Source organism: Mustela erminea, chromosome 8, assembly GCF_009829155.1.
Source record: "Mustela erminea isolate mMusErm1 chromosome 8, mMusErm1.Pri, whole genome shotgun sequence".
NCBI lineage: Eukaryota > Metazoa > Chordata > Mammalia > Carnivora > Mustelidae > Mustela > Mustela erminea.
The window spans coordinates 17731691-17746986 of record NC_045621.1 but is presented as its reverse complement, the minus strand read 5'-3'; the positions used below and the strand labels follow the sequence as shown (position 1 = coordinate 17746986).

Genomic DNA, 15296 nt, shown 5'->3' with positions numbered 1-15296 from the left:
GCATCCAACTCTCAATTTCGGCTCAGGTCATGACCTCAAGGCCTTGAGATCGAGCCCCACTTTGGGCTCACGCTCAGTGCGGAGCCTGCTTGTCCCTTTCCCTCTCTGAGCCTGCTCGCTCTTGCTCTCACTCCCACTCTCTCTCTCTCCAATAAATAAGATCTTTAAAAAAATGTTTTAAAAATTTAGACAGTAGACTATTAAGTTGAACACAGAGCCCTCATTATAAAAAAACCTCACTTCCAGTCAGGAATGAAAGGCTGAAATGAAAAAACTGTACTTCGAAAATAGCTGAACACACAGAACCCAAACCATATATGATGGGTATAAGAATAGTAGTATTCTACAAAACGAAAAATAGAACTCAGTGAAACAGCACACCAGGATTGTCACAAAACATAAAACTTGGCACAAAACACAGAACCCACAATTCTAACACTTTTACTATATTCTAGGAAAACGCAAAGAAACCTATTTACATATCTAAATAGAAGAAACAGATATGCATAAAAATCAATACAGAACAGTGTGAACATATTTCACTGTATCACATCCTTAAAAGTGTCCCAGAGAATTGAATCTCAGAAAATATATCAAGAATGTTCAAAAAGGTTAGTGAGAAACCTTTGTCTCCCCCTAATCTTGTTCCTTCCCAGTGAAGGGAACTCAGTCTCCCTCCAGCTACTCCGCCCCCGCCTCCCCCTGAGCCAGGTAGAGTGACTGAATGACTGACCAACCTGGGAAGAATTACTAGCCCTTTGGCTTGCTTCCGCCATTCTCCTCTTGCCTAGTGACATAAATCATACTACCCTCACTGTTCCTCCAAGACATGTAAGACAAGGGCCCATCCCTGCAAGGAGAAGTCATTCAAGACCTACTTTTGTCAATAAGCTTTTCCTACAGCCTGAATCTAGGATCTATAAAGAGGCTCACTTAGCTCTCACACCAAGTTACAGCTTTCAACCTGGCCACATTCAAAATGAAAGATGGTATTTTGACCTCCAACCGTATTCTACTATGGGGAGCCCCTTGGAAACCATAATACCTGGCAAAAGACAACTCCATTTCTGGGCCATTTACCCTAAGGAGAAAACCCTGAACAAGAAATACTCGTAAAGATCTTCACTGCCATATTAATCATAATAATGAAAAACCGTCAACAACCTAAATATCCCCCAATGAATAACAAGTCCCAAGTCAACTAATGAATCCACATGACAGACTCATGCAATTGTAAAAAGCGTATTTATAAAAACTGTGGAATGGTACAGGAACATGTTTTTGAAGTCATAAAAAATAAAAGTAGAATGAAATTCAAAATTCTTACCTATTCCCTAACTGCCCTGATTCCTGACTTCCTCTTGATTTTTTCCCCCACTACTCTTCAGTAATTCCTGCTCTCATTCCATTTCTTGAAGAAGCCAAGCTTCCTTACTTGCTGTTTTCAGACTAGATCTTCCTTCTGTGCCTTTCTATTTAAATACCAAGTCCTGGGGCGCCTGGGTGGCTCAGTGGGTTTAAGCCTCTGCCTTCGGCTCAGGTCATGATCTCAGGGTCCTGGGACCGAGCCCCGCATCAGGCTCTCTGCTCAGCGGGGAGCTTGCTTCCCCCTCTCTCTCTGCCTGCCTCTCTGCCTGCCTCTCTGCCTACTTGTGATCTCTGTCTGTCAAATAAATAAATAAAATCTTTAAAATTAATAAATAAAAATAAAAATAAATAAATAAATAAATGCCAAGTCCTCCAGGAAAATACACCTGCGCACCCCAACTAAAGCCCCCCACCCCACATCCCACACCACCTTACGTTACACTTAACACCACCAGATGTTTTTGTTAACTTACTTCTCCACCCAGCAGAATGTAAGCTCCACAAGTGCAAGGCCTTGACTATCTCGTTCCCTTCCGTATCCCAACATTTACAGCAGTGCTTGCCTGGCACACAGCAGGTGCTCAGCAAATGTCCATTTGAATGAAAAATGAAGACTCAAAAATAATGTGATTTAAATTTCTAAAACATAAGAATTATATAAAGAAGGAATGCTAGTAGGCAACATTAATTATGTTATAGTAATAGGGGGCATGATGCTAGGACCTTGCCAGTGGGGTAGAGTTGGTGACAGAACCAAGAGAGGTGGACACCTGCTCCCGGTCCCTTCTTTAATCAGAGCAGTATTCCTTGTTCTCTGCTTTCTACAGTGGGCATCCAACCAATTTTTTTTCTTAAAAGAAAGGGTTTGGTGGCTTAAAAATGTTTGAAAACAGTACATTAATTCTTCATCAGTGTGAATATGCTATTTTAGATGTGGGGACAGAAAGAAAAATCAATTCATTGGGTAGAAACCATATAAAGAAACTAATTATGAAGCAGAAATTTGGAAGAAAAAAGAGATCTAGGTCCAGGAAACACAATAAATATTCCTAAAATAAAGGCATTTTGGAGATCTAGAAATTACTAGGAAATAAAGTAAAACAAAACAAAAAACAAAGAAACCAAATAATCATATTCACACATGTAGCCCAACTGAAAGCTTTCCAATGTGTACAATATTTGCAAGTAAAATGTATTATTTAAAAACTCAAGTTTGTCATACCTGGCCAGAGTCTCCAGTACAATATTCAGTAATATCACACCCGTTGACAGCATCCCGACATTCATACCCTCGTGGCTGAAACTGCACATCAAAATTCAATATTAGGAGCTACTGTTAATTAGTATTTCAAATACCTAGCATTGTTATATTCACCAATAATTCAGATACTATCCCAAAGCCATTACCACACTCTTTTTATGAATTAACAAGATGGTTGCAGAACAGAGTCAAGGCCCAGATACCACTCTTTGTAGTAAATATGAGTCATTAACCAAGGCATTAAATGTTCATATTTTAAAACCCATGGTCTCAGAGTATTACTTTTGGAAAACAAGGTAACAGCAATTCTGTAAAGAAGATAGAGCAGTATGGTTTAAAACAAAAGAGCAAATCACTAAAATGTAAACATTTAAGATCTCTCTGAAGATTGACAGATACACCCAACCTTCACTAATTGTCCCTATCAGCTTGGATCTTAACTGTGCTTTAGCTAAATACATACAATCAAATTTCAGAGAATTCATATGAACTTCTTTCAGTGACACCAGTCACACTGAGGGAATGGGTGAAAGACGAAGAAAAGAGATCACTGATGTCAAGCAATTTATAATCTGGGGAGGGGGGAAGCGTAAGGCAACTAATCTAGAATTTCTTAAAGTACCATAATGCCTAATACCTCTTGGTACAGAATAAAATAATAAAATCATGTAACTTTATGATTATAAGGATAAAATAATGTAACATTATGGTTATAAGGAATACTAGAGGTTTTGTAAATGAGAAAAAGGAGGATTTAATGAACGACTTCTCAAGAATTGACTAGAGGTTCTACCGATAAAAGCAAACTATGTCCATACACACATAAGATGCATATATATGCATATAAATATACACATGTAGATTACTTCTTTATGTAGCTTTATTGCCTTTATAGGGGGTTTAAAAAATCAAGCATAAAAATTGTGAGCACTAGGTTTGAGGTTTATGGTCCAAAGTAAATTATGCCCAAAATAAATGTACATATACATAGCAGTAAATTAAAAAAAATGTTGTAAGTAGGTCATATTATTAAAAAGACCGCAGGAATTGCACTTCTTCTATTCAACCATTTATTCAGTCATTTAATGTGGTTTTTATCTGCCTTAGCAGGACAACTCTCAATGTTTATTTTGGAAGGAGTTTACGTATATTTTCTTAAGGGGGCGCTGAAAGACAGGATAGTTGACAGTGCATCCTGGTAAAGGTAAAGGGTTTGACCCACAGAATTTAGGTAGCTTTACTGATTCTACACAATTGCGAAAGCACAGGCCAATCAACAAATGTTTGGCAAGCTCTACAAATGCTCTGTGTACACTGTGAGAGATTTAGCCAACAAGACGGAAGTGTCGGGGGACTCACGAGACATGAGGTATTGTTACAGCACGGGCCGTCGCTGCAGTGGGCCCCGTTGGAGAGAGAGCACTTCTTACAGCACAGTCCATAGCACTCCTAGAGGGAACATTCACGTGCGTAAGTGAGAAAGCTTACAGGCTGGTCTTTCACCCCACTCTCCACACGGGATGTACGTATAATCCACATGAGGAGACTTAAACAATAACAAGCAAATATTTCAGGAAGTCATCACTTTAAACAATGATAATATTCCTTCCTGCCACATTTTTCAGCCAAGTATGATCTTCTGTGAAAGGGCTTCCCTACCAAAAAGTCAGCTTATTTCTTAGCAGGCGCCTCACCTTCAGTCAGTTCCAACATTCTCTTAAGACTCTTTTTTAAAAATATTTTATTTTTAAGTAATTGCTACACCCAACCTGGGGCTTGGACTCATAAACCCAAAACCACGAGTCATGTGCTCTACTGACTGAGCCAGGCAGGGGCTCCCAAACTCTATCTAGTTTCATAAAGACAAAAATAATACACACCACAGAAAGACTATTTTGTGATTTGATAATAGTTGAATGGGATGAATATGGACTATGAATTTTTAAGAGGTAGGAGATTTGATTAGAAGAATCCGTTAGGTTTTTTTTTCAAACTAGGTCATAGGGACATGATGAATTCTAACATGTCTGAGCTGGGATTAAGCACTGATGAGAGACATGAGAAAGATAGACAGTAAGACCCCAGAGAAGCACCCTGTAGACTTCTTGCTATTCTTGCTTGCTCTGGGGAGGAGCTGCGCTAAAGGTAGGAAGGATCTCTTACACCTACCACGTGTAAACCACAGTCACATTCCTCTCCAGCCTCCACATATCCATTTCCACATTCCGTGGGCTCAAATAGCTAAAAGAGATTAGGAAGAGAAAGGAAAAACATTTTAATTTATCACAGAAAATCAACACGCAAATAGGGCTACATACAGGGTCCTGTAATCATGTGCCATTTTTCTGTGATCTGTTGTTAACGGCATCTTACAAATGATGTCTGTGTGGTAACACTGTTCACTTATTAATAACACTTCGAATAACCCTATGGGTAGTATTTCTGGGAGGATTCTCTGGAGGTGGGCTCCAGAGATGACCTCTACCATTAGAATTACTTATTAATGGAAATGAGCTATCAAAAGGAATAGATCATTTATTACATTTGCTAATGGAGCTCAGATGCGATGCTAAGGCTCACAGATACCTAATTTACTGACTTCTCTCCAGGCAGCTGAGAAAACATAAAAATTGTCAAACAGATAAAATGTTTCAGTCATAGCCACATGTAATGAATACAATCAAGGAAATGCAAATAATTGTAGAAGAGGTGCCGCTGGGAAATCCATGCCCATCATTCTCATTGAAAAGAAATCTATCCTGTCTAAAGTATATTAAATAAATGTGCAGACATATTCACGGAGGTATAGAAATCTTTCAATCATTCCTGGAACACTGGAGGAGTCGAATTTCTAGAATAATGCACTCCACTAGAGCTATGAACTTCCCTGCCAGACAACCTATGTTGCAGCCAATTGTGGAGGCAGCTGAGCATTTATGAGAAACATTCCTTTTTCCCTCAGCTGGGGCAAGATCTCCCTCTGCATGCCCATTACTCTTACATGAGGACTGGAACAGCACATTCCAACCCAAACGCTCAAAGACAGGAATATGAGAGGGCAAGAGAGACTCCTCCTCTAGAAGCCCCAAGGAAGGGTTGCCTTCCACCGAGGCCAACCCGATTATCCTTCCACTTCCAGGAAAGAAAACTCTTATTCAAAGCAAGAAAGTTCTCCAGGGTACTTGGGTGAGACTCCTCCACAGGAAAGTCCAATGAGTGAAATCAACAGTCCTAATCTCTGTGGTATTTGATCAGCAGGCAGGAGAAAATGGAAATGGGAAGCTCGGACTGGAACATGGCTAGCACTTCCTTCAGGCCTCGCGTGGAACCAACTGCGAGATCTCGCTCTTAGGAGCCTTCTTCCAACCAGCAGCAGGCCTTGATCACAAACTGGGTGGAAAACACAGCAGGTGGGAAGGATCCCACGGCACAGAAAAAAGAGGCATGCAGATAATGTGGAAAATAACATGAGAGTCACACATGCGCACATTCATTGACGAAAAGCACTTAGAAAAAAAAAGTCAGTTCTTTGATACATACGTACAAATTATTCCACTGGAATACACAGGGGCCTTTAAAAAAAATCATTCTACCACGTAGCTTAAAAAAAAATCCGTATTTACTTTTAAAATTGAAGATGTATCATTATTTTTATTTAGTTTTCAAGTTACCTGAACAGTTTTCTTTCTACTGATAGGCAGTTTCAGAAATCTAATGATGGATCCTTCCACACACACACTAGAAACCTTAGGACTCACTGTTGTGCTCTCAGGCACAATACTTCTGATTGGCTGGTGAGACACGAGGCAGGTGAGATGAGTCGTGGAAACTTCAACTCGTTAATGCCAGCAGCTCCCATCAATTCATTACTACTCCTTTCCCCCATTGTGAACACTTGGAAGTTTTCAGATTTCTGTTCTGAGGGTCAATGCCATGAAAGGCAGACAGTTGAATTTAATGGTTGCAAGGTCACTTCACAATTCCTGTTTCTTTTTCTGCAGACTCACTGAGATTTTATACAGATGTCAGGCATCCAACTAACATCCCCGGACTACAGAAGTATCACTTAATTATGAGGATAGGAGTAAATTATTCTGTCATTTACACGCATTAGTCAGTGATTATTTTTCCTTAAGGTTAACATGATTTCATTACTCTCTCAATTTATAAAGGATTACACATTTTGTATAGCAAAAGGACTATATTTGACTTACGAAGTAGTATTTTCAAAAGAAACATGAAATGTGCAATGTTAGAATTTCTATATTGTCTGCTAATTAGCAGCAATCCTGCTTTTTTTGCCTGTTGAATAATTCATTTCCAAATATGTTACTAGAGTTCTATAGTGCCTTATGCAAAAGCTTTGTAGCCAGTGAGTTTGAAAATTCTGCCTTTGCTAGATTGTAGAAAGGTATGATGCACATTCTATGTAATAGCCCTGAGGGGCCTGGTGCATACCCTATAATCACAAACATTTATATTTCTGCAGCAATACTTACGAATATTTATACTATGAGGTGTAATAAAGGTTTTTAGTCTAAGAGAAGTTTTACTGCCTAATGTGTTTTCTGCAAACTCATAAAAGAGACTTCAATTTTCAGAGCTTTTTGAGTTAAGGAATTAATGGATAAGGATTGTAACAATGCATATATGAATTTTGATGAGATGACAGTTGATACCATGGACCTTCCCACATAAAGAGACAATATATAATAAATAATAAATATGCATATGTATTTATGAGATCCATAAATACTTTGGACCGTCTTTTGGCTAGCTTCTGTGGGTATTTCCTATATCTATATCTGTATCTATAATCTAGATATCCTAGAGGGGGGAGAATAGATCATTCAAAAAGAAAAGAAAAAAAGCCAAAGAACTAGTTGTATTCTTTGAGAGAATGTCAATGGAAAATGGAATTTTCGTCAGGGAAGCAGATTAAAGCGATATATGTTAATCTAACCCACAATCTCTAAGCAGCAGGTTGAAAATCCTAACATGTAAATTTCAAAGATATTTTGATTGAAGTATGTTTGTTTCTTTGTTTGGAGGATGAAATGGGAGGGGTTCAACTAGCACTGAAAAATCAGAGACTCACCGCAGCAAAACTATGGTTTTGTCACTCATTTACACAGGATCAGATTTCACATGATAATGGCTTTTATGACTAAATACTAATCAGTCTGACGAATCCCCTCTTTCCCCAAAAGACCTGTTTTCCAAGACAAGTATCTGGCATTTTCCAGTGTTCCACTGTAAAAAGATATGTGAAGAGATATAAAAAGATATTTGCATCTCATTTACTAAGGCATGAGCTACTTTTCAACATTTCCCATTGAGTAAAATGCAAACATGGCTTTTCAATCTTTTCCCGTAAGAGATATGTGACTGATGATTGTGAGCAGATCTGAGGTGTATATGATTTCTAGGGCTATATTGCTTTCATGAATATTATGTACATTAAACAAATTTCTTAGAAGTAAAAAAATAAATAAATAAATAAATAAATAATTACACTTCCTGAGTTACTAACCTTTGTTGGCCTGTTGAAAAGACAGGCTCCACCTCCTCTCTGTAAAAAGTCTCTATATTCCAAAATGCTGCACTTTGAGAACTTTCGGGAATGAGACACCCTGAGGAAATAAAAATTCAATTATGTAAATAATTTTCCAAAAGCAGTCATCAGAGAAGAAAATTAGAACCCGTGAATTAGAGCAACATGTTCACTCTGGACCTAGACGATTCTGCACGGGTTCATTTATGTTCAAATTGCCAAATAAGTATGTGTGGTAGAATTTGCAAAAATAGATCGTCAAAGAAAACCACAGATTGGGAGCCAGGTTATAAGCTCCTCAAGAGCCAAACACTTCTATGCCTGGGCTTAGAAGGGTTTTGGAAAGCTTATCACAAAACTTCGCCACCTAGGCTATATTTTAAAGTGTGGTCATTTTTATTTGCTCTCTCTCAGTAAAGCAAGCACTTTTTTTTGCCTCTGTCCTGAATAAAAGATGCAAAGGAACCTATTAGATTTTACTTTGGAGGAAGGAATTGTGACAATCTAGTAAAGATTACATAATGCAGCTGCAGCACCACCAATGAGGCAAACAAGGAAATTCTAAAGTATTATACTATACACACACACATATACATGCATGAATATACATATACATATATATGTATGCGTGTTTTTAGCGCATATACACTTAGTACAAACAGAATGAGGGTCAGCTCCTTCTGAATTAGAATTAGGTTATAGTTCTTCGGGCACAACTTCAAATATATTCATGACTTAGGAATATGATATGAGCCTTTTTGTGATTTAATTAATCCAATTACTATCTCTACATCAGTATATAGGGAAATATTATACACATGATTAAGACTAAGCTGAGTCATACACACTGATTCTTCGGGCATATTTTTCATAGTACTTGATTTGAGAGTAACAGGCCACTGATTTTAGGATGCAATCCAAAAGTTTTTTGTATCCTGATCCATGAGGGTAGTATATGCAAGTAGGAAAAAGTTTTGCCATTGTTGACAGTGATCTCTTAAAGGGACTATGTAGAAATGTGTACTCAAGAAAATATATATATATTAACTTTAGTTTTTTTTTTTTTTTCTATCCTCCGGTGGCCAGTCCGAAAATTCATTCAGAAATCAGGAGTTTAGAAGACAGAAAGTGCCTCCTTCTAGAAGCAACATTATAAATGGCATTACCTTCCTATAATAGTCCTCAAAAATGCTGTTTAAGCCATAATTTTACCAAACTATGGCAGAACAGTAAGGGGAGCATGAAAGTTAACGGTTTCAGGTTTAAAGTGCATTTCTAGAAACATCTATTCTAAAGCAACAGGCAGAATTGTTGACATCTCTGCAAATCCTCGTTTTCACACTCCTCTTTTCCCCATGAGCCCGACTCCTGGTGGGAACGTAGAGAAGGGACTCTGTACAAGTAGGTCAGGGCCTCCGGCCACTGGGATTGCTCAGGAGAGGAGGAGAACCAGAAATGGGCCATATATTGAGCAGATCTCTGGCATGGGCAGAAGAAGCAGGACAGACACGGGTGAAACAATGTCTTCCATCTAGTAGGAGTGGGCTCTAGCTTGGGAGCCTTGGATTAGTGGCTCTCATGGGGGCAGAAGCCAGGTTGGGGCAGGGTGATGTTTCCAGGCCCTGGCTCCCAACCCCTCCCGGGCATGACTCTAGTTCTCAAAGTATCCTCACAAGAAGAGAGAAGATAGGTGTGAAAATGTTCAAATGTCTATCAATAGATGATACCTATTTCAGACACAATAATTCTGTCTCAATAAGAAAAAAGCTCTATCGATTATATAAGCAGTATGGTACCATTTTTACTACACCAAATATGTTTATTTGTGAGTTCCTTAAAATATGAATTGATGAAGAAATTGATTTTCACGACTGCTTCAGGCAGACAACAAGCTTGTATTCTAAGTGCACTAAAAAAATCAATGCCTCTACTAAACTTAGAAGCATTTAATAATGGGCTTCTTCTAAAGGTTAATAGAAATAGAAGTTGTTATTATACTTTACTGTTACCAACAACTTTAAATAAAAAATTAAAATATAAGGTGAATCAGTCCTTTCATTTTTAAAATGTCAGAAAATTTATGATTGAACTTATACTGAGTGCTGAGCCTAAAAGACCAGTACCCAAGAGACTGTGTAGCACTTACATGTGGCAATGTCAGTGAAAGGCATAAATCAAATGCATGTATAATGAAAATTTACCCTGTTTCCTCCATGATGCAGCCGCCCCAGGATTCTGTGCAGTCACATTCTAGTCCAATGAAATAATAAAAAGCAACAGAAGAAAAGAAAAACAACAAAAGTCACATCTTTAATTTGCATTTCCACTTTTGAGGTAAGTCCTTATTACCAATTCCATGTCACGTAGATACAGAATGTGAAATCTCATCAAACAAAATCTATTTCCATTCAATCAATGTTTCTTTACATCCTTTCCAGAAGTATAGGTTATTTCCTAAGACAACAACTGGCAAGATATCAAACTGTCACTCTCTTCATTTTTGTAACTCAGAAAACACAACTGAGTTCCTAGTTCTAATGTTTAATGAAAAGTAGCCTGATCTGGAAATGAAAAGCCTGAGTTCTAGACCAAGGTCTACCTGAGTTCTAGTTCAAGGTCTCCCTGATAGGCAAGTCCTGCAGGCAAATGACCTAGTACTTCTTGGGTTTTAGTGTTTCCACCTTGAAAATGGAGAACAGCCTCTCTGCCTATCGCCCAGAGTGGTTCGAGGGCTCACTCAAGATGAGCGCCAGCACGCACTCTGTGAGCGGTCAAGCTCTACTGCACACATGTCGTGAATCATTCCTGAAACCTCCCCCAACAGAGCACATCGGAAGTTACAGGGGAGAAATCACTTGATAGATTCAAAGCGAGGTTTGGCCAGGGACTTGCAGAACACTATGCTCAAAGGTTTAGGAAAAGAGAATTCTTTTCTAAAATATAAGTGTAAATGGTCACTGAAACTAAACAACAATCGCCAACTCAACCGAGATGCCAGAGACTGACATACTGATACTGTTAATGGGCTGTTCATTTTTTTTTTTTTCCTATTCTCTTTTCTATCATAGACAAAGATATTTTCAAAGAAAGGCTTCCAGATAGATTTTTTAAAAGTCAAAGTTCAGAACTAAAGAACTATCCACCTAAACAAACAAGTCACGAAGGAATGAAACATCTTAGGAAGGACCTACTCCAGGCATTGGTCCTGAACCCCTACTTCTCACCCCATCCCCTCACCCAACTCCATAACATCTCCCAGCTGACCCCAGCGCTGGCCTCTTTCAGGCTCCAGGGGGTTTCCAATCAAGGTCATAAACCTGGCGCTACTCCCTTCTGATTTTAAGGCCATCTATCTCAGCTGATGAAACACAAAACACCTCCTTTAATGTGTACTATGTGATTCCTTGGAAAGCAAATACTCTGAACAAGATTCCAATAAATGAAAGTTTGTGGATATTTGCTAAATGCCACCAGACTTAATATACACATCAGGTGATGACTTAATATACCCATAAAGGGAATTGAGAAGCCCCGGAAATGTATTTTGTTTCAAATTTCCCTAACACTATGAATTAATGATAATTATTTGATAGTCACCAAGAAGGTATAAAATAAATGTAGGATAATGTTACAGAAGGTTTTTGTCCTTTTCTTCCTTGGGGAGCTGAGGTGGTCAGGGAGACCTTTACTTTTAGCATCTGATATTTTCACAGAGGGGAGCAGACTTCCACTTAAGAGAATAATTTGAGGGAATACCTTGGTCCTTCCATCCGTGGCATCCCATTATGACTTTTTTGGGTCCGAGGCACTTTTGCCCCATGCCACAACAAATGTATTAGAAATCGTATTTTACTCCTTTGTTGGTCTAAAGAGAAATATAATCCAGGTTGGATTTTATTCTGATTTTTAAAGAAATTGAAATTTTTCATGGATTCCTAAAACTATTGTGGGCTTTGGATACTTTGCCACTGGAAGCTCAGCCCTGTCTTTCCATCTTCCTGTCTCTGATTAACGAAGAAAGTGCCGTGAGCACTCACTCCTGCATTTCCCTACTGGATGGGATCTGCGGCCCTGTTTGGATTTCCCCTTGGCAAGACTTGCCCATGAGAGGGGTATCCTCTACCACCTGTTTCCAGGCTTAAAGGGCCCTCAAAGCAGGGCTGCCTATAGGGGAGCCTTCTTCCTGAACCTTCCTGATGGGACCATGTGGGTGAGTTCCGAGATAGGTAGGTGGGAAAGTTTAATTAGAGTTGGAGGTCCTCTTTGACACTAGATCTAAGCTATTTCCAGATCCAGCTGCATTATTATTATTTTTTTTTATTTCTTTTCAGCATAACAGTATTCAGCTGCTTTATTATCGACTCCCAAAGGAACTTTTTTGACACCTAGTGTCTACACTCCACTGCTTAGAGCACAGAGGGTGACAGTTCACCCTCTCTCTTAAAAAAAGCGAGTATGATTTTATGAATTTCAAAGGGGAATATCTACAACCCAAACAGATTGCGAATTACCTGCAGTTGCTCATTTGATCACCTTTTTGAAGAGGAAGGAGGTACACTACAATCAAGCTCTAATGACTTAGGAATGAAAATCATTTATTTATTAATGACTGGACATGCACTATACAGACAGAATGGCACATGAAAGTGAGTAAGAAGGTCAATGTACATACTTGGCTTTCTGCTAGAAGGTTCCCATTGGATTCCAAGGTTTTGAGCCAGGCTCTGCGATAATACTTGTGCCACTGCCATTGGAAGACCATACTGTTTTTCAGAGTTGAAAGTGTGTGGGAGACATTTGAGAGAGTGCACAAAGCTAGTTATTATTTCTTAATCATCACCACATATCATCTCAGTTCCCTAAGTAGAGCCTCACAGCATCAAAAGATGGCATATGCTCCTTATCACTTCTTCCTTGCAACTGGGCCCAAGAAGCAGAAAGCCTCTCTTCCTATGTGACGTCTCTCAGAACTTGATGCTCTCACATGGAAACATAAAATATAAGCCATAAAAGGCCATGCCCTGATTCAACTCATACCAAACCAAGAATAAACTCAACTTACTACAGGTATGCCAAGAAAGGTCTCGACTGAATGTTGGCTTTTGGGATTAGCTGGTATAATATATTCTGGCATTGATCAGGGTTTAGATACAGTTGGTTTGGCTTTTTGGGTGCTGTTGCCAGCTGGTGTAAGGATTTCCTTGATATAAATGAAGGTACTAGAATCCAAACAAAGAGACTAAGGAAATATTTGTTTCAATGAATTCTACAGAGGGATAGGTAGAAGGCATAAAGATGGAAAATTTATATAGAGAGAAAACAAAAATACTGATTAAACATAATCATAAACTCTTTGATTTAATTGAGTTAAATCTAACAGGCGTAGGAGAGCATTATAGCTTAAAATTATCAGGAAAGGAATAATAAGTTTATAAAAGTTTATCCACAGAGGTGAAAAAAATATCTGGACCAATCTTTGGCATGCATTTGCCTGATAAACATGAAAAGCCATAATTATGAAATGAAGTAATACCTCTCTTCTAACACCAAAGACCACTTTGGGTTCCAATTACTAATATAAATCACTCTATACTTTATTCTTATGTCATTGTTATTTTAAACAAGCCTAAGAGGGATGGAAACTAGGCCACAGGGAAGAAAGAGGTCAGATGCAAAGATAAAGCTCTACTTTAAGAAATTGATCAAATTTACCTCATTCACACCAACTCCCCGTGTGCGAGAACAGACACCTCCAAAGAAACTCAGACTGCTTCTCTTATAGTGGAATGTCATACGCCTAAAGAAAAAAAAGAAATGCTCCAGGAAACCAATGTAATGACCATCATATACACCCTCCCAAGACATGCCTACTCACTCTTCTACACTGAACACCCCAAAGCCATTCTCTCTCAAGAAATTGAAAATTATATTTTAAATACCTTTAGATTTATGTTATGTGAAGAAATCTCAGTTGAGCAAACATTAATTGAGCACCTACTAAGCACTGGCTGATTATTATAAGTTACGATACATTTCTAAGTTATTATACATTGCTGACTATCCACTGAGAGACAAGGAAGTAGGGAACTAAGGTGAGGCAAGGAAGGAAGAATCTGGTGGGTCTGATTCCAGGACAGAACACTGGACGACTGTCTGAAAATAGCTTTGCCATGAATGGAGAAGAAAACCATCTAATATATCGAAAGACAGTATGGTCATCCTTTTCCTCACTGATAAAATCTCAATTTTATTCAATGGTTCACTTCCAAAGACTGTATTTCCTGAACGGTCTTGCAGCTCTGTGTGGCATGTGACTACGAGCCAGCAAATGATTCGTTGGTAAAATGGATATGTGCATGCTTTCAGGAAATCTGCTTTCAAAGACCTGACTCAGCTGGAAAGAGAGCTCTTTTGCAATCCTCCCTGCCTGTATTCCTGGTGCCTGTAATAAAGGCTGGTGCACCAGCAGCCACCTTGAATCATGAGTTGACCCGGAGGATGAAAAGTGTTAGAGTAAGAACATGTTCCGAAAGTAAATCTTACGACCATGGAACCACCATGCCAGCACCAGACAGCTTACCTCCCTGCTACTTATATAACCAGAGAGAGGAAATCAATTCAAGATCCGTACACTGACGTATAACTTAACAGATACAGTAAGGGGATAAAGACCAATGTCAACCTAAAGACTGCAGGTACGTACGAGATGAGGTGCACGGCATCGGCGTGCTGTTTCATACGCTGCCGGTATTTGGAGAACTCATGGAGCATCTGCACAGGGTTGGTGGTGATCTCAATATGATCCTTCTCAGTCCACGTCTCTACTGCTACCAGGACGACCCTGGTATTGAGCTGCTCCTTGTAAATCTGAGGGTACACAGGACAGGTGCAGGAGGAAAACACTGGGTCAAACATGCACAATCAGTGATTCAGAATCAGTGGAAGGACAGGAGGGGAGGTGAGAGGAGAACATGAGGCCACAATTAGCTCCTCATAAAGAATGTTCTTAACTTTCTCATTTCCAAGAAAAAAATAAAGACAAAAAAAAAAAAAAAACCAATCACAAAATTCAGCTTCTCCTACAAGACTATTTTAATCCCAAATCAGCATATT

The 15296-nt window shown here is 38.9% G+C and overlaps 1 protein-coding gene across 3 annotated transcripts in view; it reads right to left on the bottom strand.

Moving 5' to 3' along the window:
- ADAM23 (ADAM metallopeptidase domain 23) overlaps window positions 1-15296 on the bottom strand; it is a 167284-nt gene that overhangs the window by 34961 nt on the left and 117027 nt on the right. For all 3 annotated transcript variants that reach the window (XM_032354551.1, XM_032354550.1, XM_032354549.1), the window contains exons 11-18: window positions 14887-15050; window positions 13896-13980; window positions 12856-12946; window positions 10385-10433; window positions 8163-8262; window positions 4799-4870; window positions 3989-4078; window positions 2591-2671 (exon numbers count right to left, since the gene is read on the bottom strand). In XM_032354551.1, the coding sequence (XP_032210442.1) occupies window positions 2591-2671; window positions 3989-4078; window positions 4799-4870; window positions 8163-8262; window positions 10385-10433; window positions 12856-12946; window positions 13896-13980; window positions 14887-15050 (732 nt within the window). The remainder of the gene's footprint in view (window positions 1-2590; window positions 2672-3988; window positions 4079-4798; window positions 4871-8162; window positions 8263-10384; window positions 10434-12855; window positions 12947-13895; window positions 13981-14886; window positions 15051-15296) is intronic.